This window comes from Ips typographus, linkage group LG4 (assembly GCF_016097725.1).
Source record: "Ips typographus isolate SLU linkage group LG4, UJ_Ityp_2.0, whole genome shotgun sequence".
Taxonomy (NCBI): Eukaryota; Metazoa; Arthropoda; class Insecta; order Coleoptera; family Curculionidae; genus Ips; species Ips typographus.
The window spans coordinates 11,706,497-11,729,579 of record NC_138425.1 but is presented as its reverse complement, the minus strand read 5'-3'; the positions used below and the strand labels follow the sequence as shown (position 1 = coordinate 11,729,579).

The 23,083-nt window shown below is 37.2% G+C and overlaps 5 protein-coding genes across 6 annotated transcripts; 1 reads left to right on the top strand and 4 right to left on the bottom strand.

Annotated features, from left to right (window-relative positions):
* Positions 1 to 121: 121 nt before the first annotated feature.
* Positions 122 to 1,277, bottom strand: 140up (RPII140-upstream gene protein). Its single transcript, XM_081976981.1, has 5 exons — positions 1,009 to 1,277; positions 785 to 950; positions 640 to 728; positions 459 to 592; positions 122 to 407 (listed from the first exon to the last, which is right to left on the bottom strand). Exons 1-5 carry the CDS (start codon positions 1,173 to 1,175, stop codon positions 172 to 174), a joined length of 792 nt encoding a protein of 263 aa, XP_081833107.1. The 5' UTR covers positions 1,176 to 1,277; the 3' UTR covers positions 122 to 171.
* Positions 1,278 to 1,324: 47 nt separating this feature from the next.
* On the top strand, positions 1,325 to 2,597 carry BCL7-like (chromatin remodeling complex subunit BCL7B-like protein). Its single transcript, XM_081976987.1, has 3 exons — positions 1,325 to 1,615; positions 2,005 to 2,201; positions 2,260 to 2,597. Exons 1-3 carry the CDS (start codon positions 1,527 to 1,529, stop codon positions 2,385 to 2,387), a joined length of 414 nt encoding a protein of 137 aa, XP_081833113.1. The 5' UTR covers positions 1,325 to 1,526; the 3' UTR covers positions 2,388 to 2,597.
* cdi (serine/threonine kinase) lies at positions 2,591 to 9,346 on the bottom strand. Its single transcript, XM_081976969.1, has 7 exons — positions 8,547 to 9,346; positions 6,673 to 6,794; positions 6,328 to 6,526; positions 6,127 to 6,273; positions 5,887 to 6,071; positions 5,644 to 5,831; positions 2,591 to 4,764 (listed from the first exon to the last, which is right to left on the bottom strand). Exons 1-7 carry the CDS (start codon positions 8,808 to 8,810, stop codon positions 3,893 to 3,895), a joined length of 1,977 nt encoding a protein of 658 aa, XP_081833095.1. The 5' UTR covers positions 8,811 to 9,346; the 3' UTR covers positions 2,591 to 3,892.
* A 525-nt stretch (positions 9,347 to 9,871) lies between these two features.
* Positions 9,872 to 12,762, bottom strand: LOC145727411 (uncharacterized). Its single transcript, XM_081976962.1, has 9 exons — positions 12,489 to 12,762; positions 12,201 to 12,433; positions 11,882 to 12,148; positions 11,421 to 11,824; positions 11,092 to 11,364; positions 10,787 to 11,040; positions 10,580 to 10,733; positions 10,151 to 10,477; positions 9,872 to 10,091 (listed from the first exon to the last, which is right to left on the bottom strand). Exons 1-9 carry the CDS (start codon positions 12,672 to 12,674, stop codon positions 9,967 to 9,969), a joined length of 2,223 nt encoding a protein of 740 aa, XP_081833088.1. The 5' UTR covers positions 12,675 to 12,762; the 3' UTR covers positions 9,872 to 9,966.
* A 110-nt stretch (positions 12,763 to 12,872) lies between these two features.
* Positions 12,873 to 23,063, bottom strand: LOC145727402 (uncharacterized). Of its 2 annotated transcripts, none has more exons than XM_081976935.1 (17): positions 22,983 to 23,063; positions 22,422 to 22,735; positions 21,657 to 22,096; positions 20,153 to 21,169; positions 19,571 to 19,856; positions 19,325 to 19,514; positions 19,001 to 19,259; positions 18,689 to 18,892; positions 18,230 to 18,634; positions 17,339 to 18,121; positions 16,834 to 17,249; positions 16,260 to 16,767; positions 15,805 to 16,134; positions 15,034 to 15,752; positions 14,561 to 14,959; positions 14,303 to 14,504; positions 12,873 to 14,199 (listed from the first exon to the last, which is right to left on the bottom strand). In XM_081976935.1, exons 2-17 carry the CDS (start codon positions 22,568 to 22,570, stop codon positions 13,880 to 13,882), a joined length of 6,627 nt encoding a protein of 2,208 aa, XP_081833061.1. In that variant the 5' UTR covers positions 22,571 to 22,735; positions 22,983 to 23,063; the 3' UTR covers positions 12,873 to 13,879. The 2 variants fall into 2 exon arrangements, with proteins under 2 accessions (XP_081833061.1, XP_081833060.1); XM_081976934.1 differs by having other exon boundaries at positions 22,947 to 23,046.
* Between the last annotated feature and the right edge of the window lie 20 nt (positions 23,064 to 23,083).

The window sequence follows — 23,083 nt, the reverse complement described above, 5'->3', positions numbered from 1 at the left end:
GAATACAATACACGTCAAAGATACCGTAGAACATTAACACCTACTAGAGCTGCGTTACTGGATTTATTGGCGCTTCCATTATTGCCAAATCAAGGTTATACACAAGAAAGTAAAACACCAATAAACATTAACTATTCATGTTTAAATTAAAATGTAGGTAACATAATTGACTTAGTTCTTCTCAAGATTATCTAAACTTTTTCCTGCATCACCAACCATCTTATTATGTATTATAAATTCTTCTATATTCTCATCATCTTCACACATTTTTTCTTTTACTAAGTGAACTTGTTTGTTTCTGGCATCTTTCCACTTGTACTGCCAAAATCTTGCCTCTTCCATTGAGAGTCCACTGAAGCTCAAAATAGCTAAAGTAATAGCTCCACATACAGTTCCTAAAGCTCCACCTAAAATTTCAAACTTTAAAACTGTATATCCACTGCAAGTCTAGTAAATACCTAGAGCACCACCTACAATCCACCCTCTTGGGCCCATATTGAATTTATACATTGCTCCAGTAACTGTACCAGCACAAACATACTCCACTATACCATACTTTCCTCTATAAACCTGCATGGTGGTACAGATACCCCTGAAGTAAACTGTATTACTTACATTACTTTTTTTACTAGTACTTACATAAAAGTAGTACAGAACAATCCCATCCTCCAACCCCATCTAAATGCACCTTTTCCAAAACCTAAAGTTACGGCATCCTGAAGTTTATGCTGTTGGGAAACATTATTTTTTAAACTCAATTTAAGAGACTACATAATAATGTTACCTTAGCCTCAAAATGACTATGAAATTTTGATGCTACATTTGCTTTTATAAACTTTTCATATGCATTTCTTCCTTCAAGAGTTCCTCCATAGATTCCCCCAATAAACATGCTCATCCAGCCAGTTTGAATGACTGAATGTAAGTCTGGTGTGAACTCACCAAACTCACTAGATAAGTCCAGAATTAAAACCTGAAGCACAATTTTTGCTTACTGAATTAACTTACTTTATTGTGAACATTTTCTCTAGGCGATCCCAACCTGTTTCCGGTGCCAACTCTGTAGTATTCAGTGCAATTTCAGTGTTTTTAGAATCAACTTTGTCTTTGGATATCAGCTCTTTAATAAACGGAAAAAAGCTTAATCTTATTGTATTCCTACATAATCCCGACATTGTTAAATTTTATAATTATAATAAATATTAATTTGTGCCCTTTATTTTATTTTTATTTTGTTATTTTTACTTATGTAACATAACCTCAATCGCAAATGTTGACATGAGTCCACCGTATCCGTTGACGTTTTAGTTTTGTCAACTGTCAGTAACCATAACCAAATGTTTGGTTTTGGGAGTTTGGGGTTGGAGTTTCAAAGTTTCGATTTTTGGTCTTTTAAATTCAATAAATATTTCGTTGCGATCAAAAGGCCAACAGAAAAGTGTTTTAAACTGATTGAATAGGTCCTCAAAAATTTTCCGTTCTCCGCTAGAATCAACACCGGAAAGCTGGAACTTAAAAGAGCCACAATGTCACGGTCAATCCGTGCGGAGACCCGCAGTAGGGCCAAAGACGACATCAAAAAAGTGATGAACAATATAGAGAAAGTTCGCCATTGGTAAGTTACAGGGTAGTAATCATAAAAATCAATAAAAATATTAACGTTTAATAGTATATGAATATACACAACCAGGAAAGTACACCCTAAACTACAGTTTAAGGATAACCCACAATAAACACCAACATTACCTATACTACCCTATATGTAAATAAAACCAAAAACCCTTTCCCAAATATGTTATTTTCCTTGAAGGTTAAAACCAACCTAGAAATGGAAAAAAAAGTTAATTAGAGGGTTAAGTTTGTGTTCTAAAGAGATCCCCCTAATATACCTACACATCATAGAAACAAAAGGTCTTTGATAGAATTACCTTTTGCCACAAATGCCTAAATAACTAACTAAACCAGCAAAGATATTGAGACAAGTTTTGACTTTAAAATTTATAGGGAGAAAAAATGGGTGACTATAGGAGACACAACCATGAAAATATACAAATGGGTGCCAGTGACAAGCAGTGAAACTAAAAAAATGAAACACAGTCGGGATAATAAAGAAAACTTTTCACGAAAAGGTTTGGCACCCCCTTTGGTGGATACCTCAAACTCCAATTCTAATTTCAGTCTAGCTGAAGACTCAAATACTTGTATGTTTTTTGTCTAGTTTTTACTTAAATGTATGCTGAATGGTTTTTGTTTGTGTAGGTTTTTCTACAGTCAGTGACTCACAAGGCCCCACTGATTTCTCATCCACACACATGACATTTTCTGATGATTCAAACTCACAAGGTAGTGAACAATTGGTTTCAGTGAAGAGACTGAAAACAGACTGAATGTGATAATTTTAAGTTGAATGATATTTGCCAATGTATTAGGATTTTATTTCTTTTGGAGCAGTTAAATTGCTGGTATTAATTTATAGTGACTTTTTTTGTACATAGCTAAAAGGCTGCAGCTTTATTTTAATTTTAAAGAATCTTTTTGTGTATTGATTAAGGTAATTAGACTATGTATGACAAGGAAATCAAGCTTTGAATCCTTTATATATTATTTTTATTTATTGACAAACTCCACATACCATTATAAATACAGGATATTACAGGTATAACAATATACTCAAGAAACCCCTAAGTGTTATTGGAAGAATTTCTTTAACAAATCCACTTATTGAATTTACATTAATAAGGAACTTTTCATATTAAATAGTTATGTACAAGATCACTATGCAATCGTCTATCGGTAATTTACACAAAAAACTATTGCTTTAGTTACAATCAACCTACTTACATTAATCAAACTTTTAGCGTGTAATTTACCGTACACGATGCTGTAACATGATTGGCATTTCAGACTTAGTTCTGACAATAAATATAAAACATTTTGTCAGCATTACATTAATATTATAGAACAAAAACAGTTTATTATACCAACTTAGATACTTTTTTTATTAACTAAATTGGACAGCTCTGTAACTTAAGAACACTAAAGAGTATTAGTATAATTTCATTCCGAAAAGAAATGATGAATTTCCACAATACTTTTGCTTTCAGTTCAACTAATTTTAAGTGATCAGTCTACTTCATTCCAAGTGTTTATGAGCACAAGAGTGAATAAAGGTCCAAAAAAAAAGTGATGCACGTGAATAAGGTGGGGAATAATAGCTGGCACTAGATAATAGCTTTTTAGCTGGTATATTTACGGCAAAAAGCAAGACGTGAATTTACCTAGGAGTTGGAAGAGAAAAATGCTTCTACCACTTTTAAAATAACCTCTAGTTAACCCTGCTAAATTGGTACTAGCCACAAATACTGGTTTTGTGCTCCTAAGCAATCAGAAACGGAAAGTATATTAACGTGGATGCAACCAGTTTTTAAAATACTTATTTAAGAGACATTGTAATGTAGTAACTGTATCGTCAGAATGCTGCTACTTAAAAATGTTACAGTTCAATAATTTATTAATTGTAAATTATACTTAAAAGGTTTAGAAAGTTGAATTACATGCTCTGTAGAAATTAAAAAGGAATTTATGTAGTTTTATGTGAAAAGAAAAATGTCAACATATCAAATTTTTGTTTGAATTATTATAAACATGTCAGATGATTGTAGGATGTTGTAATCCTGATGGAAGTTGCAGTTCTCCTTAAAGCACCCTCAAAGTACAATTTATTTCAATTATTGTTCCAATTAGACCTACAAAATAAAGTAGCACTTTCATTGCAAAAACCTTTTTTTGTACAACTTTGTATTGTCTGTTAAAATAGCTGCCCAATTGTGTGATTTTTTACACACTTCAAATGTACTGAAAATTTAAAACAAGTTGATCAAGTCAAGTAAACTTACTTTTTATCGAAAAGAGGCAACTTAGATCTAACCGCCCCTTCGCAGATCACTAACCTGGAACATTTCGGCCTTTGAGGAGTGAGATGCATCCCCGATCCGGACGCCCCGGATGAGTTTTGCCTTTCTAAGGAGCGTCTCAAAGTAGCGATTCTAGAACTCATCTGTAGTCCGCCTCTTACGCCCCCCGGGTGTCTTAGAGTAGCCCCTTTTTTTTCAAAGTATTCCACGATTGTTGATATGTTGGGTTGCAGATCGGCAAAACAGTCCGAACCACCTAAACTAGATATGTCTTCGCTGCTGTCCGTGTAAATAGATGAGGCTCGTTTGCAAAAAGCTTGGAGCTCGGCCGGTTCCAGTTCGTCCAAGGACCTCAACGAGCTTACTGCGGTGCCACTGTCTCCCCATAAGCTGTTCGGTGACAAACACTCTCCGATACTCGAGTAGAAACCGGACTCGCAGGAACCTCTTCGTCGAAGATTCGCCGAACTGGGGGTTTCGGTTGGTCCAATAATTTCCGACAAGTTACTGCTCGAACCCCCTTTATAAAGAGGGTGCACATACAAGGCCGATTTGCTTTTACAGTACTTTCGGGGGGCGGTCGGAGAACCCGGCAGAGATTTTGGGGTTTCTGTGGCCGGAGGCTCAACAAACGGCGATGGTAACTCGCAACAGGAAGAGAAGTTGCCCAGCAATTTTTTGACGCCGTGGAACTGGGTGAGGGCCGCAAATGGATTCGTAGTGCGTGGTTTGTAGTGGGGATCTTGTTTGCACATAGTGATTGCGTGACGTCGTGCCTTGTCGCTTGGTGATAAAAACATCGACAATGAGAGTATTGAGACGTCTTCTGATAGAGATCGTCGGTGGACAACTGCAAATAATTGTTTTTGATTTTAATACTATATTGATCAAGTAGCAAACAAAATTAAACGAGCGAAAATTAAAAAAGAAAGTTTTTCGTAAATATTGGCAATGTTAGGAAGATTATTGTTTGGAGATGCACCAGGTCAAATTTAGTTTTTATATATTTTCTAAATGGTGATGAATGATAGTGTGGCACTTTTTAGCGCTCAATTCGTGCGTCTATTCTTTGGCCCCCTCACTCTCCCTTTGTTTGAAAAAATTTGATCTTTTTCTGTGGTGGACCTCAAACACTTAAAATTCTCAAGGTTTCCATTTACTGTTATCAATTCAAATTCACAATTTCAAATCATTCAATATTATCTCTCATGAACAATATCTCTTATCATGAATATAATCCAGTCAAATCATTTACCTCCTGTTACATGCAACACAAAAACAAAATTCAATAATAAAATGTATTGTTGGTTGCCTATTATGTCAAAATAGGTTTAACAACAAATATGGATAGCCATGCAATTACTTTAGACTACAAAAGGGTGCATCAATTAGGTTCATGCATTACATTAGTATTAATAACCGTGCACTAAAATAAAACTCGCTGTTAGTGAAGAAACTAAAACACTATATTTTCAGTTAATTCCTTAAAATTACGTTAACACCTTATACCACATAACAAGTAAAAGAATGGGTTAGAATCTACCAGAAATATTAAATAAACATTTCAACAAGCAACCGTACAGCAACTCCCAAACACGAAAGAAAATACATTGAACTGTATAGGTTACCAACAAAAGTCCAAAATATTTATTATTGTCACTGCTAACAGACAGGTAAGTAAGAAATAAACAACCGAGCAAGTCCAAAGTGAACCGAAAAAAGTACGTACTTTTTCTGTGTTGAGGCGCTGAAGTGTGCACCAACGCCAAAGGTAACTGCTCCTCGCTTTTGGCCGCGCAGCTCGAAATGCTCGACTCCCTGCTGGCCTTCACTTTCTGCATGTCCATAGCGATCTCTGTCAAGGTATTTCTAATTTCACTGAAAGTAGGACGACTTGTCGGTTCTATTGTACAACACCTGAAAATTGTACAGTGTAATTAGGGACTTTTAATCCAGCTGCAGCCTTGTTTACCTAAAAGTAAGTTTTAAAAAGTCAGGTACAACGTTAGGACCGCACAGCTCGGTAAAAGCCAAGTAGTCTAGCCCGAAATTATCAGTTCTGGGTAACTGATCCGGGTCAGCTTCCACTCGGGCAATCAACTCACATAAAACTATTCCGTAGCTGAATACGTCACTACGTTCATCATAATATAGGCCCTAAAGTATTTAAATGTTAAATTTGAAAATCTATAAAATTAGTAGAAAGTATCACCTTAAGGCACTCTGGAGATATCCAATAGGGCGATCCAACTGTACAAAGCTTATTTTTAGTAACGGGGTCCGGAATTGTAGCTGAAAGGCCGAAATCACCAACAATTGCCTGCCGATGGCCGGAATCCAGCCGTTTAATTAGGACGTTCTACAAGTACAAAGATGTAGGGACACACCAGACACGCGCCCGAAAAATGCTTACTTTACTGGTTAAGTCCCTGTGAAATATATTATTGGAATGAAGGTATTCCATTCCACAGGCAATGTCAGCTGCTATACTCAGCCTTAATTGTTGTGGTAGAGCAATAGCTCGGTTTTGAATTAGTTGATCAAGGGAACCCCCGTTGCAGTACTCCGTAAGGGCGTGAAGTTGACCCTCGTGTACGCAAACGCCCATTAACCTTAATACACAATTATTTGGTCTTGTTTTGTTTCCTTTTTAGCAAAAGTATTAAAATAGTTGTGTTCCATACAACTGTTTTAATTTGTTGTAAAATTCCACTATAATGATTAAAAGCAAAAAAAAAGAATTCCCAGGACTACTTACCTAAGAATATTTGGATGGGACAGTCTATTCATTAATTGCACTTCTTTCAGCATGTTGCGCCGATTTGATCGAAGCTGGTTCATTTTTAAGACCATGATTTGTCCTGTTACTTTATGAGTAACCTGGAATGCAAAAAAAAAAATTGAGCAGAGTTTCAGATGAATATTCCTAATAAGGTATCTATCAATAATTTCCTGGTATAAGAAAGTTATTAAAAAATCTAAATGTTTTTAAATAATTGGTATCATTTTTCAAAATATAAAACTAAGAAAAAGGTAATAATTTTGTTTGATCCAATACTAATAAAAATTCAATTTATGGCAGATAAAATTTTGATCACTTGTATAGAAGGTGTAATTAATAAAACTCTCCAATGTTATATCAATTTTGTTTATATGTATTATTTATAAACCCTCTGAGGATTGGTAAGGTTGATGGCAACCTGAAACATACATTTTACTACAAATGCTGTAAATAGCATAATAGACAGATGCAAGAACAGATGAGTAAACAGTAGGGGTGTAATACGTTTTACAACCATTACAAGTTTCCTGCTTTTATGCGTCACAGATGTGCAGTTTATCAGAACATTATCTAATAGATATCTGGAAAAATATTATAAAAGTATTGATCTGCAAGAATCAAATTAAGTGTGCTGTTGAAAAACTCATCAACCAAAACATTGTAATGTTTTAGAGAAGTTGAAAAATAAAAGTTTTTAGGATCCTTAAAACTTCAGTTTAAATTACACAATACTAAAGAGAAGAGCTGATAACTTAAAGTTAACGCAAAAATGCAAATTTTTACGCAGTCTATTGTTTAATAATAAAAATCCAGATAATGCTGATTAAGTTACAATCAACTTTAAAACCATCATTTCCAAATTCATGTTGGTTGACGCGTTTTCTATCTTATCGCAAAATATAAACAATTAAAGTATTAAAGCATGTGTGTAACAGGAAACAAAAATGCGCGATTTTGAGCAAATTTTTCTAATGATTTATTTGTCCAATGAGTAACTATTTAACTAATTCAAAGCAAACCTATTGAAGTAATAGAAATTTTTAGACCATATGTCACCTGGAAAAATGTCAAGATTAGAGCAAAGAACCATTAACCTTTACAAATATGGAATTATGGAGGTTATTGCAAAGCAAGGCATGACCCTCTGTCTGACCCACATATGGGTGAATCATACAGCAAGTCTCACCAGAAAATGTAAAATACTAGGCTAAAGATGGAATTTTGTTTTCTAAGAGTTCTGGAATGATGCCAATCTAATTCATACAAGAATGATTGAACAGTAACTGCTTAAATCTAGTCTGTAACTGGCTATATGATTATAGTTAAATGACAATTATTTAAATATTCAGTGCCCAAACTAAATAATTGCGTTTTCACATCCAGAATAGACTGTGAGAGACTGTATAATAGACAGTGTATTTCTAAGCCAAGCCTGAATGAAAGTTTTATTTGGGAATGGATTAAAATTACCTTAAAAGCTTAATCCAATGATCCCTTAAGCTTCATTAATATAGACACTATTTCAATTTTTTATGTGACAGTTTTTAAGCTTATCCCAGACCTAATAAAGTATACATGAGTGATTCTTATTAGGATATTTAGATGTTTGTTTTCTACATTTTCTCATTATGTAAAAATTTCCAAACACTTTCAGAAAAGGGCATAGAAGAGATGTAGTTTGTTTTGTACTCAAAGAAAATCTATTACTTCATGTGCATTTTCAGTTTGACAACATTTTGGAGCTTTGAGACAAGGTTTTCTGAAGTGTATTTATATTGAATTCACTTTCAATACAAAACAAACTAAGTTTGACAAGAGTGTGTTTTAGTTTCAAGTTAAAGCTGCCTTACCTTAAATACTTCAGAAAAAAACCCAGATCCAATTTTCTCTTTGTGAAAATCATCCAAACGATGCAGAGCTGCCACTGCATGTTTGAGGGCTTGACAACTTGAACCAGTCTTCAATCTATCACATCTGGATTTGGGGGGCGCGGACAGTTCATTGTTGGGACAAAACAACTTTTCATAGTCACTATCTTTGGGGTCGCACGGTGTGTCGTATATACAAGAATTTTTTGAGGCCGATTCATGTTTGGCCACTGTTTGGTACATCATATTAAACTGAACCACTATGTGTCGTTAACCAATTTCGTACATATTTCAGTACGAGTGATTGATGTTCTATAGGTCCTCTTGTTGCACATACTTTAGAATTTACCTGGTAATTTGAGCATAATCACTTTCTCAAAGTGGCACTGTCAAAGTGACAAAATTGTTGGAAATTTGGATGAGGTGTAGTGTTGATAGGGTTGAAGAAGAAAAATTGGAGAACTAGGTAAACTGAGATAATATCCTGAAAAGATGGTAAACACTAGTTTGGCTTTTCACTTTAATTTTAGAAAATCTTGACTGTCATCAGCTAGTTAAAAATGATCGACGTTCCACTTGCAAACTCACAGGTGTAGAAAAGAGGGGTTTACACTAACGAGGAAAATAAACACAGTTAAACAATAGGTATTATTAGGTCATGCTTTCAAAAAACACTATTATTATTCGCGAAAAACACTTTAGAATTAAGTGGCACTTTTTTTGAACTTTCACAGTGAATAGGACTTATCTTCTCAAGTCAGCTGCCATATTTTATGCGAACTAATCCAACACACACGCGTTATAGAGTTTGTCTCTTTTCCTTACGTTCAGATTAACGAAAGGTTCGGAAAAGGTCAGGCGATTTATCACACTTTATTAACATAAGTGAAAATGACAGATGTCACCTTAGTAGCGGGAAATTTGAACTACTGCGTGAAAATTTGTATCTAAACTTAATACGACTTCAGTAATAATAAGTAACTTTCCTGACCTTCCCATTCAAGAAAATTTGGGAATTTTGTAATTAACGTAAAGGTATAGTTTAACTAGACTAATTTCCTGCGCTGAATGTTAATTAGTACATTTAGTACTTATAAAATGAAAAGTGAAAGGAAGAAGAGAACATAAGGTAAACGTGAGTACCATTTGCGCTTCAAAATTGGCGGCATAAGTGGTAATAGGTTTGTAGGTTTAACCATTTTTATGCAAAAATTTAGGCAATAATTTAGCCTTCATTGAGTCTAAACCAAAAGAAAAGCTTCCTTATACTTAATCCCTAAATATCACATTGCAATCTGCAAAATGAGTCTAAGTATAAAAAAAACCATATCGTAGTATAAAAGAGTAGTAAAGTTAGTCAGAAAATTGTCTGATAAATTCATCTTATTAACAAAAACTGATTTTAACAGCATAAAGGATTAAACACGGATTTTCGTTTTGACGCTCTCAATTCAAGCCACTGCTCCTGATTGGGCACGTACATCTCCGCCGGCATTTCTTGGTGTTCCACTTCGTCCTCCCTTTCTCCTGAATAAATAAAAAAACCCTATTACTGCACTTTATTTAAAACATCCCCCTAAGCAAACCTGCCGGTGACTTATTTTTGATTTTCTTGTCCACCATTTTCAACCGTTCTCCCGGACATCGTAGCAATAACCTGCCCACCCCTTCGCATCTTCTAAGAATTTCGTTTTTGAGCAGTTTCTTTCTAATCCCATCTGTGATAAAGGGACAATCCTCAATCCAAACACTTACAAACGCAAAATCGCATAGTAATTGGAATGCTCCCCAGCGTGAAAATTTGATTTTTTCCGCGTAGATGTGGTCTAGCCAGGATTCGCATATTAAAGTGAGCACCATGTTGCAAATGATATCGTCGGTGACGGATTTCAGTACGGGTAATAGCATTTTGTCTGTTAGTTTGAATTAAAAAGAAAATAGTTTTAAAGCTCAAACTAAGGCAGACCCCACAAAAACAGATCTCAAATTCTTAACTGACTTTGGTTGTACTGTACCTAAATATTTAACAACATAGGAACTGGCAGAACTTGGAACTTCTTCTCGGATAATTTTCCACAACGGTTTAGGAGGAAACATCATTTGAAGATTGGCCAAATTAATTATTTTGCATATAGACGCCATGCATTTGATACATTCAGCCGGAGTATCCTTAATATAAAGTATTAGAAATCTTTAATCACCTACAAAACAAATAAACAGACCTTTAACTTCTGAATATTCTCCTTAACCTCTGACACCAGTTTGGCTCGCATTAAAGCACAAACTTCCACATGAACAGCCAAAGAACCTTTCTCAATTTCAATAGTGTGATCAGCGAGGCGCAAGTTATTTAACTGTACCAAACAGTTTACAATATCTGTGTGGGTCACTGCAAAAAACGACTTGACGTTCCAAGTGTTGGCGATTTTCCTACATTCACTGACTGCCCACAGTCTGGTTGTGTGAATGCTGTGATCTACATTCACTTAATTAGAAATTAAATTTTTAAAAATAACTGGAAACTAACCAAGTCGATGAAGAACTGGTATTTGCTCCACCAAAGGCAACTCATTCAGCGGAGCGCCAGCAATCCACTCGGAAGTGATTTCGTACAAGTTACAAAGGCACACAAGCTCCTGCAATACGTTGCAAAACGCTTTGCCCGTTTCAGGGTTTCCCGTTACTTTTGCAGCTATCAGTGCCTGTCTGAATGTGTTGTCCCATAAAGTGGACGCTATGTGGACTCCTAAAGCATCTGCAAGACTTGTTAAAGCTGAAAGTATCACTGGTGGTACGTCTGCTGTAATTATACCCACATTCTAACGGAAAACTCTCACCCCATAAAACATCACTTACCAGTTGGAACAAAAGTACTTATCCACTCTCTAAGATGTTGACTAGATCTAGGTGGTCTCGAAGCTAAAGGACTTGCAGCCCACCATAATATCACGTGTTCCAAGTAATTCCCAACTTCCGACCATAAAATCTGCTCGTAGTACTCTAGTACAGTTTCAGTCATTTTAACGCTGAGCTTGTTGCCCCCCTTCTTCGATTTACCCAAAAAATCTTTACCCAACATTGAGGGAGACAACTTCTGAATGTGTTTGAGCAAAACAAGCGCGTTTGTTTCTTCATCAGCCAACATATTTTCCAGATTTAGGAAAGTGCTACATCCTTCCTTTTTTACGGACGACTGTCTTTCCTTTTTCGCATCTTGCCTGCGACTTTCGGCAGGAGGTGACAAGTGTTTAGTTAACGCCCTGGATTACACACTAAAATAGTCAAAATAGTCGGGCTAGTAGTAGCCAAATTCTCACATGTAAATTTCAACGCTAGAGTTGTCAGAGCTATTGTCGTCATCTGAATTATCTTGTACAGTGTAAGTGTCTAAAAGACAATCGATAAGTCGATGACAACAATGTTCAGCTCGTTGGGAAGCCAGGATTTGCAAGAATTTTGTGACTGAAAATTTCCGGAGAGGAAACATCAAGTACGGGCAGGTGTTGTTACAGACGCTGTGTGATGTGCTGCTTAAGTGAAATTTTGAATCCATTTCTAACAGACTGTTGTACGAGTTGGATGCTCTAAAATATACAAAAATACTAAGACGTAACAAGATGAGCTAGAAAATATTACCTCAAAGTAATAGACAAAACAACATCACCGTAAACCACAAACAAATGGCTGATATTACTAATAAAGCTTTGCAAAATAAAACATAACTGCAATTTGACTTTAGCCAAAATCTGCCTAAAGCTTGCAAATTTTTTGTCCAGCAATGGATGCACATCGCTGTCTGCAGTGCCTTGAAAACACCCATCGAATCCACTTGCAATATTTTCAAGACTTTCACAGATGTCTTCCAGCTCCTGTAACGCCCACCTGTCAGAAATTTATGATGACCAAATTTAAAAAATAACAAACCTTAATAGGTAAAGGAGTGTTGTCTTTTTTTGAAATGATCACTTTTATCGTAGCCTCCAACTTGATCATCTTTGCAATCAACGTAAAACAAGCATCCCGAAGTGTTTTACATCTTTGGAAGGTTGCTTCGTGCTCTAATATAGTTGCAGGCAGCCACTTTGCTAACGTTAGCAAATTAGCAGACATATAAACGGATTTTTACTCAAATAACGTCAAGCTGAAGAAAATTCATGGTTAACGTTGGAGCTTGTGTAACCGAAGGGTAATGAAAACAAACAAAGAACTTTTGCCCTTGGCCGTCAAGAATTAGTTTGGTCGATACGATTAGTTTATGTGAATTTCCTATAATCGACATAGGAACGGAACAAGAAAACACTGGGAAAGTTGTCTGATTTGACCTACAGTTTATTTGGGGAACTTATATAATGTAATCCTTCTAGACGATTATCTTATAGTTATGTACTTATCATATAAATGCCTAAAACAAGTGAAAATTATAAAATTATCAGTATAAATAAGGAAATCAGAAATCACTTAATAATTATAGTTTAAAGCCTATCCTATCTTTTTTACATTCGAAACTGGTTCGAAGAAAATAATTTAACAATTTCATGATATTAACAAGATTTTGTAACAGCAAATTACAAATTGTTGTTCTGACACAGGAAATATCAATTAAGTGCTAACCCAATCCAATGCTCAGTGACGATTGTATATACACTAAACTGCTTTTACAGCATTTTAAATCTATTGATACTGAGGAACCTCAATCTTTTGCCTAAATATAATAGTCAATAATAATTTAGGATATTAAAAAACCCGTAAGAATTAGAAATATAAACTCTCAATCGTCAATTGGCATTGCAATGACAACTTGAATGAGGGACCAGACTAACATTGCACTAATAACATTAAAGAGTCACATCTATTCAACGATTAAACGGTTTTTAAAGAACCGACAGTGATGTGTACAAAAATGTGTCGATAGATGTGTTTTATCAACAGGACTTTTTAGAAGGTGTTTGAAATAAAAAGTAGTTTTTAATCACCCTATCAATTGGATGCAACATGAATAAAAGACAGACCAGAATTTCCTTACAAAATATTACAAGAAGTAATACTTTTCTCAGATACACTTTTTTTCCTGTTCATTAACTGGTTTAGTAGATAGTATTAACACTCAATGGTATCGTTCAAGTTTTCAACAAAATCAAACATTGTCATAATAATGAAAAGCGTGATAGTCACAAAAATGACCATTTCCACTGACTTGTCAATCGGCTCGCGGTTGTAAACAAAAAAGAAGGAACTAAAAAGCTATATATCACAAAATTTAAGTTTTTTTTTTGTACAACGCGATTTTCGCACCGTTCACATATTTATTCCTCACCTCAATTATTCTGGTAGTAATTCGAGCCGGGTTGCTGTGACTGGTTCGGATAGTGTGAATATTCGGTGTATGTTGTGGTCGGAGCCGTTTGCGCAGGAGGCGGGTAGACTTGAGGAGGAGGGGCATACTGTTGCGGATACGGGTAATTGGGGTAAACTGGCGCTGGATTGTTGTAGTCGTAGCCGGTTTGAGGTGGAGCCGGTGGATAGTGAGGCTGAGGGGGCGGATAACCCTGGTAGCCATAGTTATAGGGCGGTTGACCGTGCGTGTATCCGCTGTAAGCGTCAAACGGCGGCGGAGGCTGTGGGGGATAACCATAACCTGAAAAATATTATCGCAAACTCGGTGTTGAACAGGAAATTTCTTTTTAATAATAAATTTAATTACTCAAACACTTATCATAAAGTGTCAAATAATAACTTACCTTGAGGTGGATTTTGATAAGGTGGCACGTTGTAGTTGTAGTTATAGCCGTAGTTACCGCTTGCTGTATTGCTAAAGTCACCACCTTCAGACTTAACTGTTCCAAGTTGCTGATTGGAGAACTGATTTCCCATCGACCCTGACGGCTGTTCAGAAACGTACGTCACATCGTCGCTATCATTCAAGTCTCCTTCATCCTCCATCTACACAAGTAAGACAAAGTAACGCACATCCACTAGTAAAAAAACTCAAACTATACCGGATGTTTCATGCCCCCCATAGAATCGTCTGTAAGCCCCGCATCTTTATCCTCGTTCTCCAAATCCTCCTCGTCTTCCATTGGAGGCCGATCTTCGTCCTCCTCTTCTTCTTCATCAGAGTCCAATTGATCCAAGTGATCAGGATTTTTGAAGCCCGCAGTGATGCTGTCTAATGTTTCTTGGAACGGTGTCGTGTCCATGGAAGACGAGCTCTGGCCTAGACGATCCAGGATAGAATCAGCCTGCTTCGATTTTGATTTGTCTTGAAGCAATCCTGGTGGTAGTTTAATAGGAAGTTGATTATTAGACGGTTTTGATGGAGCCCCTTGTGAAGCCGACGATGTTTGTGCGACAGTTTGAGGCGGTTTTAAGGGTTGTTTAACTCCACCACTAGTCACCTGAATAAAAATATTTACATAACATACAAATGTACTTCTAGAATACTGGATCAATAAAAGAAAACCACACTTACCCTTTGTATAGATATGTTTTTCTTTAATTGTGAGATTTTCTTCTCCAACTCGTCAGCACCCTCTTTGGGAATAGGAGGAGGAGGGGTTGGTCGAGCTAATTCTCCTGGAAGTGGAGGATGTTCATCCTCGCTGCTACTTCCCGGCATGACTTCCCCTTCCCTTAAAGATCTGGCAATCTCCGTACCCACTTCGTATGATTTACCTTTATCTGGCTGATTTTGCATCCTTTTGGTCACACTTTGTATTTTTGATACTAAATTAGGAACCGTTTTCTGAACACTTTTAACATTCATTTTTGTCATTCCTGGTATGAAGGGGCCTGGTTGCTTCGGCGGGCGTTTTGGTGTCCCCGGCATCGGAGGCAAACTTTTCATATGAGGCTGCATAAAAGGTGGCGCATGTTTGCCCAAAACTTTCATAGGATCGGAATTATCGTCAGCTTTTCCTTTTACTTTAATTGCTGTTTTTATAGCGACTATTTTGCCACTTTCTAGTTGCATGTAAACACCCTTAGGCGATTTTAAGACTAGTACTTTCTGGCCAGCTTTTAGTACAATATTGCCTTTTTCTGGTTGGTTGGTGGGAATCACCACGTCCAAAGGCAACGTCATTTCTTGGGCGGTCATGCCTTGACGTTGCCAGTGCTCAGCTGGTATCCACCTTGATGGGCGTTCTCCGCCTTGTTGCATTGGCCGAACTGAGGCCACTGGTCGATGTCCTAAAAAATAAAATATAACAAAAAAATATCAAAGATTGCAAATGAATGTTACCTCTCCCTGATCCACTCAAATAAGAGGGTTGTCTAGCCGCATTTTTCTCTCTCTCGTACCCTTTCTTGGCAAGTCGTTTCTCCTGCTGGGAGAGTTGTTTTTCTTTACGGTCTACTAAGAGAGACTCATGTTGGAACGGCTCTTTAGTCAGGGTAGTGCCGTGGTTCTCGAGCACCTTCTGCAGGACGATGTCGATGTATTTGTCTTTGCAAAAAGACCAGTCTTTTATTTCTCCCTCGTCTTTTTTGTCGTCGAAGCAGAGTGTGCTCACGTCTTTGATTGTTAAATGAGCGTCTGGATTGCATTCGTCTACCACTCGGTCAGACATCCCTTAATAATAATTAGTAAATAAAGATATAATTTATTGAAATTTTTAAAAACTTAATATAGTCACACAGTGCATTAAAACTACTTCAAATAATACGGTTTACAATTCATATACATTAGTCACTTACCTTGTTTGCTGACTTGCCTATCATAGATTTTCTTCTCCAGGCAATTGTCAACGACTAAACGATACACGAAACAAGGCTTTCTTTGGCCATAACGGTATACACGACACACAGCTTGAGTGTCGTGGCATGGGTTCCATGAAGCGTCTAAAACGACGACTCGGTTGGCGCCAATCAAATTGATACCCAAGGAGCCCGCTCTGGTCGACACCAAGAACAGATGAATCTTCGCATTAGAATTGAACTCGTTAATCAATTTTTCGCGTTCTTGAGCTAGCGTCGACCCGTCTAATCGATAGTAGCTGACGTTTCGTGCCCATTTTTGAGTCTCTCCCGGTATTTCGCTTGATTGCAAGAATTGTTCTATTAAATCCAGAGTGATTAGCGACTGGCTAAAGACCAGCAATCGGTCACCCAAAGCCAGACTTTCTTTTATAATGCAAAATAGAATTTGAAATTTGGCTCCATTTTCGATTATACCAGGGACGTAATCTTTCAGCAAGTCTATAGCCTGCAAATTAAACTTTCTCACATAACACACCACCTAACAAACGAACCAATCATAATCAAAACTTACCCAATCATAAGGAATTCCACTATCTTCTTTCGAATCTTTCAGAGGTAATAATGATGCCAACTTAGCTATAGGTGAATCATTTAAGGCTGGTGGTTTTACATCGTCTTGAATCTTTAACTCGTTCTTCAGCTCATTTTTAATCTTCTCCAGTTCACGCTTGACCATCTGTTTATCTTCTTCCTCTTTCTTGGGCTCGATTTTAATGTTTCTGATTATGTTGATTTTCTTGTCGGGCCATGAACCAGGCGGTAGTTTAATGTCGCTGATAATATTGATTTTCGGTTTAGACTCGTTACTCGATTCGCTCTTTAGCGAATTCATCAAGTTAGATCTCTGTCCAGTTTCTTCTTTTTTCAGCCAAGCAGTTGCCGGGTTCGTGTTGGAATTGTTTGAGGATGAATTTAGAGTTGAAGGACCTGTTTACATATTGACAATAAGGCGTAAATAAACTACCATAATGTTGATTTAGCTTTATCTTAAAGATTCATGTGTATTTCAAACTTACCGGGTTGAACATCTGGTTTCTTTTCAGTCTCCCAAAATTCCAGTCCAAATCCAGGAGGATAACTTTGACCTCCCGGATTTTGGCTTGGAAGGTTCTGCGCCCCAAAATCGTTCGGCTTTTGCGTTTTTGAGTCTGTTGAACTAACATCCATGCCATCGGCACCACGCCCACCAGCATTACTTGCTTGATTTCGCGCACCTATCGGCGTCAATGAAATTCCCGAAGGCAAACAAGGTAGAATCGACGGTGACAGAGTAGTTTTAGTCTGGCTGCTGCTGACGGTCACTGTATTCTGATTATCCATATTAAATAAGCTGGTACTGGTGGCTGGGGTGGGTTGTAGAAAATTATCGGGGGCGTTCGACGAATTAGCTTGAGATTGAGGCGTAAAATTGGTTACGTCAGAACCAAACGACGAAAATTGAGCGTTTTCATCGTAAGAAGACTGGGAAACGTGATCGTCAAAAAACTGAGAAATTCCTTCAAATGTGGTTCTCGGCTGATTGAATTCGTCAGTGTACGGGCCGTAGTTGGTTTCAGTTTTGATCGTACTAGGAAAAGAAGAGGCACTGTTGCCAGACTGAGTTTGGATTGGGTTGGAAGAAGGTACGTTTGAAGATGTGCTGGCAGTGGGTGGTTGCATGGGACTCAATCCGGCAAAAGGCTCAGTGCTGTTACTATATGGAGTTACCGAAGCGGCTGGTTTCCCGTTTCGGCCTTTGGCTGGCGTTTTCCGGGGCTTTGCACCTCTCTTTGGTTTTGCATCAGTTGCGGTCGAAACCCCTTAAAAATAAGACTATGTTGATAATATTTGTACAATTGAAGTAGTCTACTCTTCCTACTGATTAATGTAGAAGTGACTAAAATGACAGATTTAAATAATATACTTACCACTAACAGTACTGGCCACTTCTTCTAAATCTAAATCCACTGCCTCTCCTCCCGCACGCTTTACTAAGAAATTGTACAACACATCGGGATGATTCCAGATTTTGCAACAAACAGCAAATGCCTTTAACGGGTTGGGAACCGACTGCTTTCTTACGACTTCGTTCATAAACCTATCATAGAGTTGGCGCTGGAAATGAGTCAAACGCACCAGAAGGACATATTCCTCCTTCTGAGGCAACACCGTTTGAAGAACAGTGTGGGAGCGCCGTTGAACGAAACCGACCAGTAATGAATGTAAAACGTGCGCCCGATAACGCATCAATTTGATGTCCGCCTCAGTAGAATCTATGCACTGTCCATTCATTATTGGACGTTCAAACATGTTTAGAAATTCCGTTTTTGAACCTGCAACAAATATCCGTCTAACGCATTCAGAGAGAGTTTCTCGGATAATTTTACCCAAGTAGTTAGGTCGAACAAAGTCTACCATACACCAGTACTCAGTCAAATTGTTCTGCAATGGATAACCTGTCAGTACCACACGACGTTTAGTTCGAAGCTGCTTTAAAGCGGTGGAAATGGAAGCGTGTGAGTTTTTAATGCGATGTCCTTCGTCACAAATCACCAAATCTGGGCCTGGATTCACTAAAGCTGTGTAGATTTCTGCAAATAACATTTTTATAACTTTGTATATTAGTGTTTTTCAGACAATAATAATTAAAAAAGTGTTTAATAATGGGGGCTAATTTATTTAGAAAAACCAGTATTTACCATCAAAGATATGCTTGTTTTTGCTATCTTCCGGTACCTCAGGGGCAGCCATCGCTTTCCTTTTCGTTTTCGGATTTTTCTTCATACTAAGCAGTCTGAACTGTTCGTAACCAATCAATAACACACCGCCTTGTGACTGCCATTGGTGGATCACTTTTTGCCTAGCCACAAGTGATTTGTGAGAGTCGTTTAGAACAAGCAAGTGGAAACTCCGAGGTCGCACTTCTCCGCTTGCGTTCATCGGACTATTGGATACGGCCTAGAATAAAATAACCCAAAGTGTTAAGTGTGAAGACTGTTAAATTTATTATTCTTTGGAATTACATCGGCAGTGGGTGTCCACATATTGTACTCAGCCATCCAGTTTTGCAATGTATTAATCGGCATAATGCATAAAATCGTCCTTGCTGGCGTGTATCGTAGGAAAACATCGGAAAATGTGACAATTTGAAGTGTCTTTCCCAAGCCCATTGAATGAGCCAAAATGCATCCGAAGCCAGCGGAAGAATCAAACCTTTATCCAGAAAATTTATTTCATACCGAGCACATTTTAAAACCCTTGAAATGTACCTTGTAATGCTTTCTACAATGTTATCATAAAGAAATCGAACTCCGCCAATCTGATGCGGTTTAATAATCCTAGCAATTTGTGGCGCTACAAACACATCTGGTTCATCTTCGGCATGACCAACATTGACCAATACCCGTCCTTGTTCGTCCGGTTGGTTAAACTCGTCGTTGGTGTGCATTCCTGAGTTGCTCGGATCATCGTGTTCCTCTTCCTCAACCTGATCAGCTTCCGATTCAGAAACCACGATACAATCATCATCTGACGATACTTCGATCGTTTGATTATCTGAAATTTTACCACATTAATTTAACTTCCGGGTAAATTTAGTCTTAGGATAGGATAATTTCTATAGAAAGACAGAATTGACCAATATCATCGGATTTTACGGTTTCTATAAAAATTATTGTAAAGTGCCAGTATATTTTCAGTTCAGATTAACTTTATTCTAAGGAGTTTAAAATATTGATTCTGAACTGTTTCGAATATAGGTTTGGACCATTTGCACGATAATTTGTATATAATCCTGTAAATCAATACTTAATTCCATCCGTGCAGATAGCCCAAATCAGTCGCAGTTTTACCTCTTTTATCTTTCGGGGACTTAGCGAAAATATCCCTCTTCCGGTCTTCGCCTTCGCTGTCACTGTCGCTGTGTGGAAATCGAGTAGGAATTAGGGGAGGTCCTCTCTTAGAAACAGGAGAAAAACTAAGTGATGGTGGCAACTGTACGCCACTGTTTCGTCTGTGTTGCATCGCCCCTCGGGGATAACCTCGAGGTGCCCCCATATGTCCCATGGGCCCCATTGAACCCATCATTTGACTGGGATGTGGATATCTCAAATGGGGCGATTCTGGTCGCGGCATTTTAAGCATATCAAATGGGGGTTTTGGCACTTTTGTCATCGGTTTTGTTTGACCATTCGGCAGTTTTACTAGCACTGTGTTGCCTATTCTCGTTTGGTTTGACGGTCCTGGTTTTGGAAAACCATCACCTTGTAGAAGTGACAGCACTCGTTGCTGCATTCTTTCCTGTTGGGCCTGCCGTTGATATTCCCTCAATATTCGTTGTTGTTCTTGAACCCTTTTTAATCGCTCAGCTTCCTGCCTTTGAGCTGCCAAAGTTGTCTCGTCCAACTTCGTCTCATCCATAACTTCTCGGATGTTTCGACGCATATTAAATTTACTCATCAGGGACACTTCTTCGCCCGATTTTTTTGTTATCACAACTTCATTTTCAGAAGGATTTTCAGTGCTTTTTGGTTTATCTCCCTTTTTCACGGAAGCAAACGTAATTTCGCCCATTTCTTTCAGTTTCTCCTTTATATCCACGTCATACTCTTCATCAGTGCTTTCGTTCTTAACACTCGGCGTAGACGGAGTTGGAGGAGGTACCTCTGCCTGTTCTACCAGCCTCTCAAAGAAAGATTCGTCTTCTCCATTACTACCCTCTTCTTCATCATCATCATCATTGCTAGTTGTTAGTGGAGGTTTTGCTGGGGGAGGAACTGAAGGTTTAGTAGGTTTTGCTGCTGATACTGATGTATTTCCATCTGAGTTTGAGACAGCTGGAAATGGTGGTGGAATGGTTGGGTCTACAACTAAACAATAGAATAGTTAAGGCTTAAGAAAATAAAACTAAATATATTTTATAGATACACATTTCTTTTTGTTTCAAAAGTACTGAAAGCTTGACAAATAAAAAGGTTTATAATAATTGTATAATTATCAGTCTTTACTATAAATGACATTACTGTATTTTATATAGTTTCTGTATGAGACACACAATACCAAATTGCTCTTTCATTTCAATGCATTCAAGTTATGTATGCAAAGATAAACATTAAGCCACATTAACTGAAACATAAAACTGCTGATACATGTGACTTTCAGAAGGATTGATTAAACATATTTTCAATAAGTAGTTTAATCAATTTTATAAATTGCTTCATTCTTAGTCCATTTAAAAAACCACATATTTATTGATTTGTTTAATATTGCTTTTATTAAAAAACTACAAAACACATACAAAGTCAATTAAATCATTTCATTAAAAAACTGAACACACCACATAGAAAAAAATCAAACCTGATGTCTTGGCCTCTGTATTCTTCACTCCTTCACCAACATTCAAACTCAATCCAAGATCAGAGCCAAGATCCTGCAACTCCCCCTCAGACTCCAAGTCTGAATCATAGTAGGACAAGTCATCATCACTGAGATTATGCTCATCTTCATCTTCAAATGTTGCAGATGTAGTTGAATTGGTAGGTTTTTCATTTTTTGAGATGGGAGTAGAATGAGGAGGATTCACTACAGATTTTGGGGTTGGTTTTGAAGGAGGTGTGGTTTTTTCATCAGTTTTAAACTTCTTAAAGGATATTTCAGGTCCGAGATTTAAGCCACATGGTGGAAAAGACCTTTTCAGGTTTTGAGGTGGTTGGGCAGGTGGTAATGTTTTAGGAATGATGGGGTTGTAGTGATGTTCTTCTTCATCTGAATCTTCAAGGCTCTCTTCATCAGTTGGGCTGAAAATACATTCAAAAATGCAGTTGGAGTAAATAACATGTTCAGTTAAATTTATTGGTCTCTCATTAACTTGTAATGACTGTATGGAAGATTTAGCTGACATGGGAGTTGGGAATTGATTTTACTTAGTAAGTATCATAAACCAAAACATTCAATTCAGAGGAAGTAACCAATCTTAATAATGGTAATACTTATCTGAGAACATTAAATTATTCAAGGTTGCTTGCTTGTAATGATTAAAAGTCATCAATAATAATGGTGTATTGGTTTTAAACTTTTCAGGTGTATCAACTCATAAAATTAATATAAACATCAAACACTTACTACAATTCATCAGAGTCCTCATTCTCTTCAGCAGGCTTTTGTGCTTCCTTTTGATTACTGCTTGCACTTGGTGGGTCTTGTTTTGGGTCTTTTGGTCTTTCAAGCCTCTGGATGGTAACATCTCCTAGTCTTTGTAACACTGGTTCCATCACACTATATTCGTATATGCTAGAACTTCAAGTGTGTCCCATTCTTCAGGGACTTCCACTAATTAACCTAAAGTCTTTATTTGTTTACATTTAGATGTATTGTTGCTGTAGCCATTAGAGGTAACACAAATCATTGAAAGCCGGCCAAATAATTGTGGATCATGCCTAGGAAATTAGGTTGGTATACGATTTGGTAAGAAAAGTACTTGTAGCCTGAATTTAAATCAAATTAAATAGATAACATCCTAAAAGAGAGGTATTTAACTACAAGCAAAAGGTCTAGTATCCCTATGAATTAAAGGAGCTTTGCGGATCACTGAAGCAAAAATTAGACCTTTCATAAAAGTACGTTGTATTTATATAACAAATCACTCACTGAAACTTGGTTAAATAGCACTATGAAGAGATTTACCAAAGATTTATCAACATTTATGAGCAAATCCATCAGCCTTCAGAGCTTGTCGACCGCTGTCCACTATTAAGGTGGCTTAGTGCAGAAACGTACCGGTAGAG

What these genes read in the sequence shown, in the direction of transcription:
- 140up (XM_081976981.1), bottom strand. Translation starts at nt 1,175, where the DNA reads ATGTCGGGATTATGTAGGAATACAATAAGATTAAGCTTTTTTCCGTTT. An exon ending in GAGAAAATGTTCACAATAAA is followed by an intron (nt 951 to 1,008) that starts GTAAGTTAATTC and finishes GGACTTATCTAG; the next exon opens with TGAGTTTGGTGAGTTCACAC. An exon ending in ATAGTCATTTTGAGGCTAAG is followed by an intron (nt 729 to 784) that starts GTAACATTATTA and finishes GTTTCCCAACAG; the next exon opens with CATAAACTTCAGGATGCCGT.
- BCL7-like (XM_081976987.1), top strand. Translation starts at nt 1,527, where the DNA reads ATGTCACGGTCAATCCGTGCGGAGACCCGCAGTAGGGCCAAAGACGAC. An exon ending in ATAGAGAAAGTTCGCCATTG is followed by an intron (nt 1,616 to 2,004) that starts GTAAGTTACAGG and finishes TAAAATTTATAG; the next exon opens with GGAGAAAAAATGGGTGACTA. An exon ending in AGCTGAAGACTCAAATACTT is followed by an intron (nt 2,202 to 2,259) that starts GTATGTTTTTTG and finishes TTGTTTGTGTAG; the next exon opens with GTTTTTCTACAGTCAGTGAC.
- cdi (XM_081976969.1), bottom strand. Translation starts at nt 8,810, where the DNA reads ATGATGTACCAAACAGTGGCCAAACATGAATCGGCCTCAAAAAATTCT. An exon ending in ACAGGGACTTAACCAGTAAA is followed by an intron (nt 6,274 to 6,327) that starts GTAAGCATTTTT and finishes TTGTACTTGTAG; the next exon opens with AACGTCCTAATTAAACGGCT. An exon ending in TATCTCCAGAGTGCCTTAAG is followed by an intron (nt 6,072 to 6,126) that starts GTGATACTTTCT and finishes TAAATACTTTAG; the next exon opens with GGCCTATATTATGATGAACG.
- LOC145727411 (XM_081976962.1), bottom strand. Translation starts at nt 12,674, where the DNA reads ATGTCTGCTAATTTGCTAACGTTAGCAAAGTGGCTGCCTGCAACTATA. An exon ending in ACCAGTTCTTCATCGACTTG is followed by an intron (nt 11,041 to 11,091) that starts GTTAGTTTCCAG and finishes AAGTGAATGTAG; the next exon opens with ATCACAGCATTCACACAACC. An exon ending in CAAAAATAAGTCACCGGCAG is followed by an intron (nt 10,092 to 10,150) that starts GTTTGCTTAGGG and finishes TTATTTATTCAG; the next exon opens with GAGAAAGGGAGGACGAAGTG.
- LOC145727402 (XM_081976935.1), bottom strand. Translation starts at nt 22,570, where the DNA reads ATGGAACCAGTGTTACAAAGACTAGGAGATGTTACCATCCAGAGGCTT. An exon ending in AAACAAGCATATCTTTGATG is followed by an intron (nt 18,893 to 19,000) that starts GTAAATACTGGT and finishes TGTTATTTGCAG; the next exon opens with AAATCTACACAGCTTTAGTG. An exon ending in TGTTCGACCTAACTACTTGG is followed by an intron (nt 18,635 to 18,688) that starts GTAAAATTATCC and finishes TATTTGTTGCAG; the next exon opens with GTTCAAAAACGGAATTTCTA.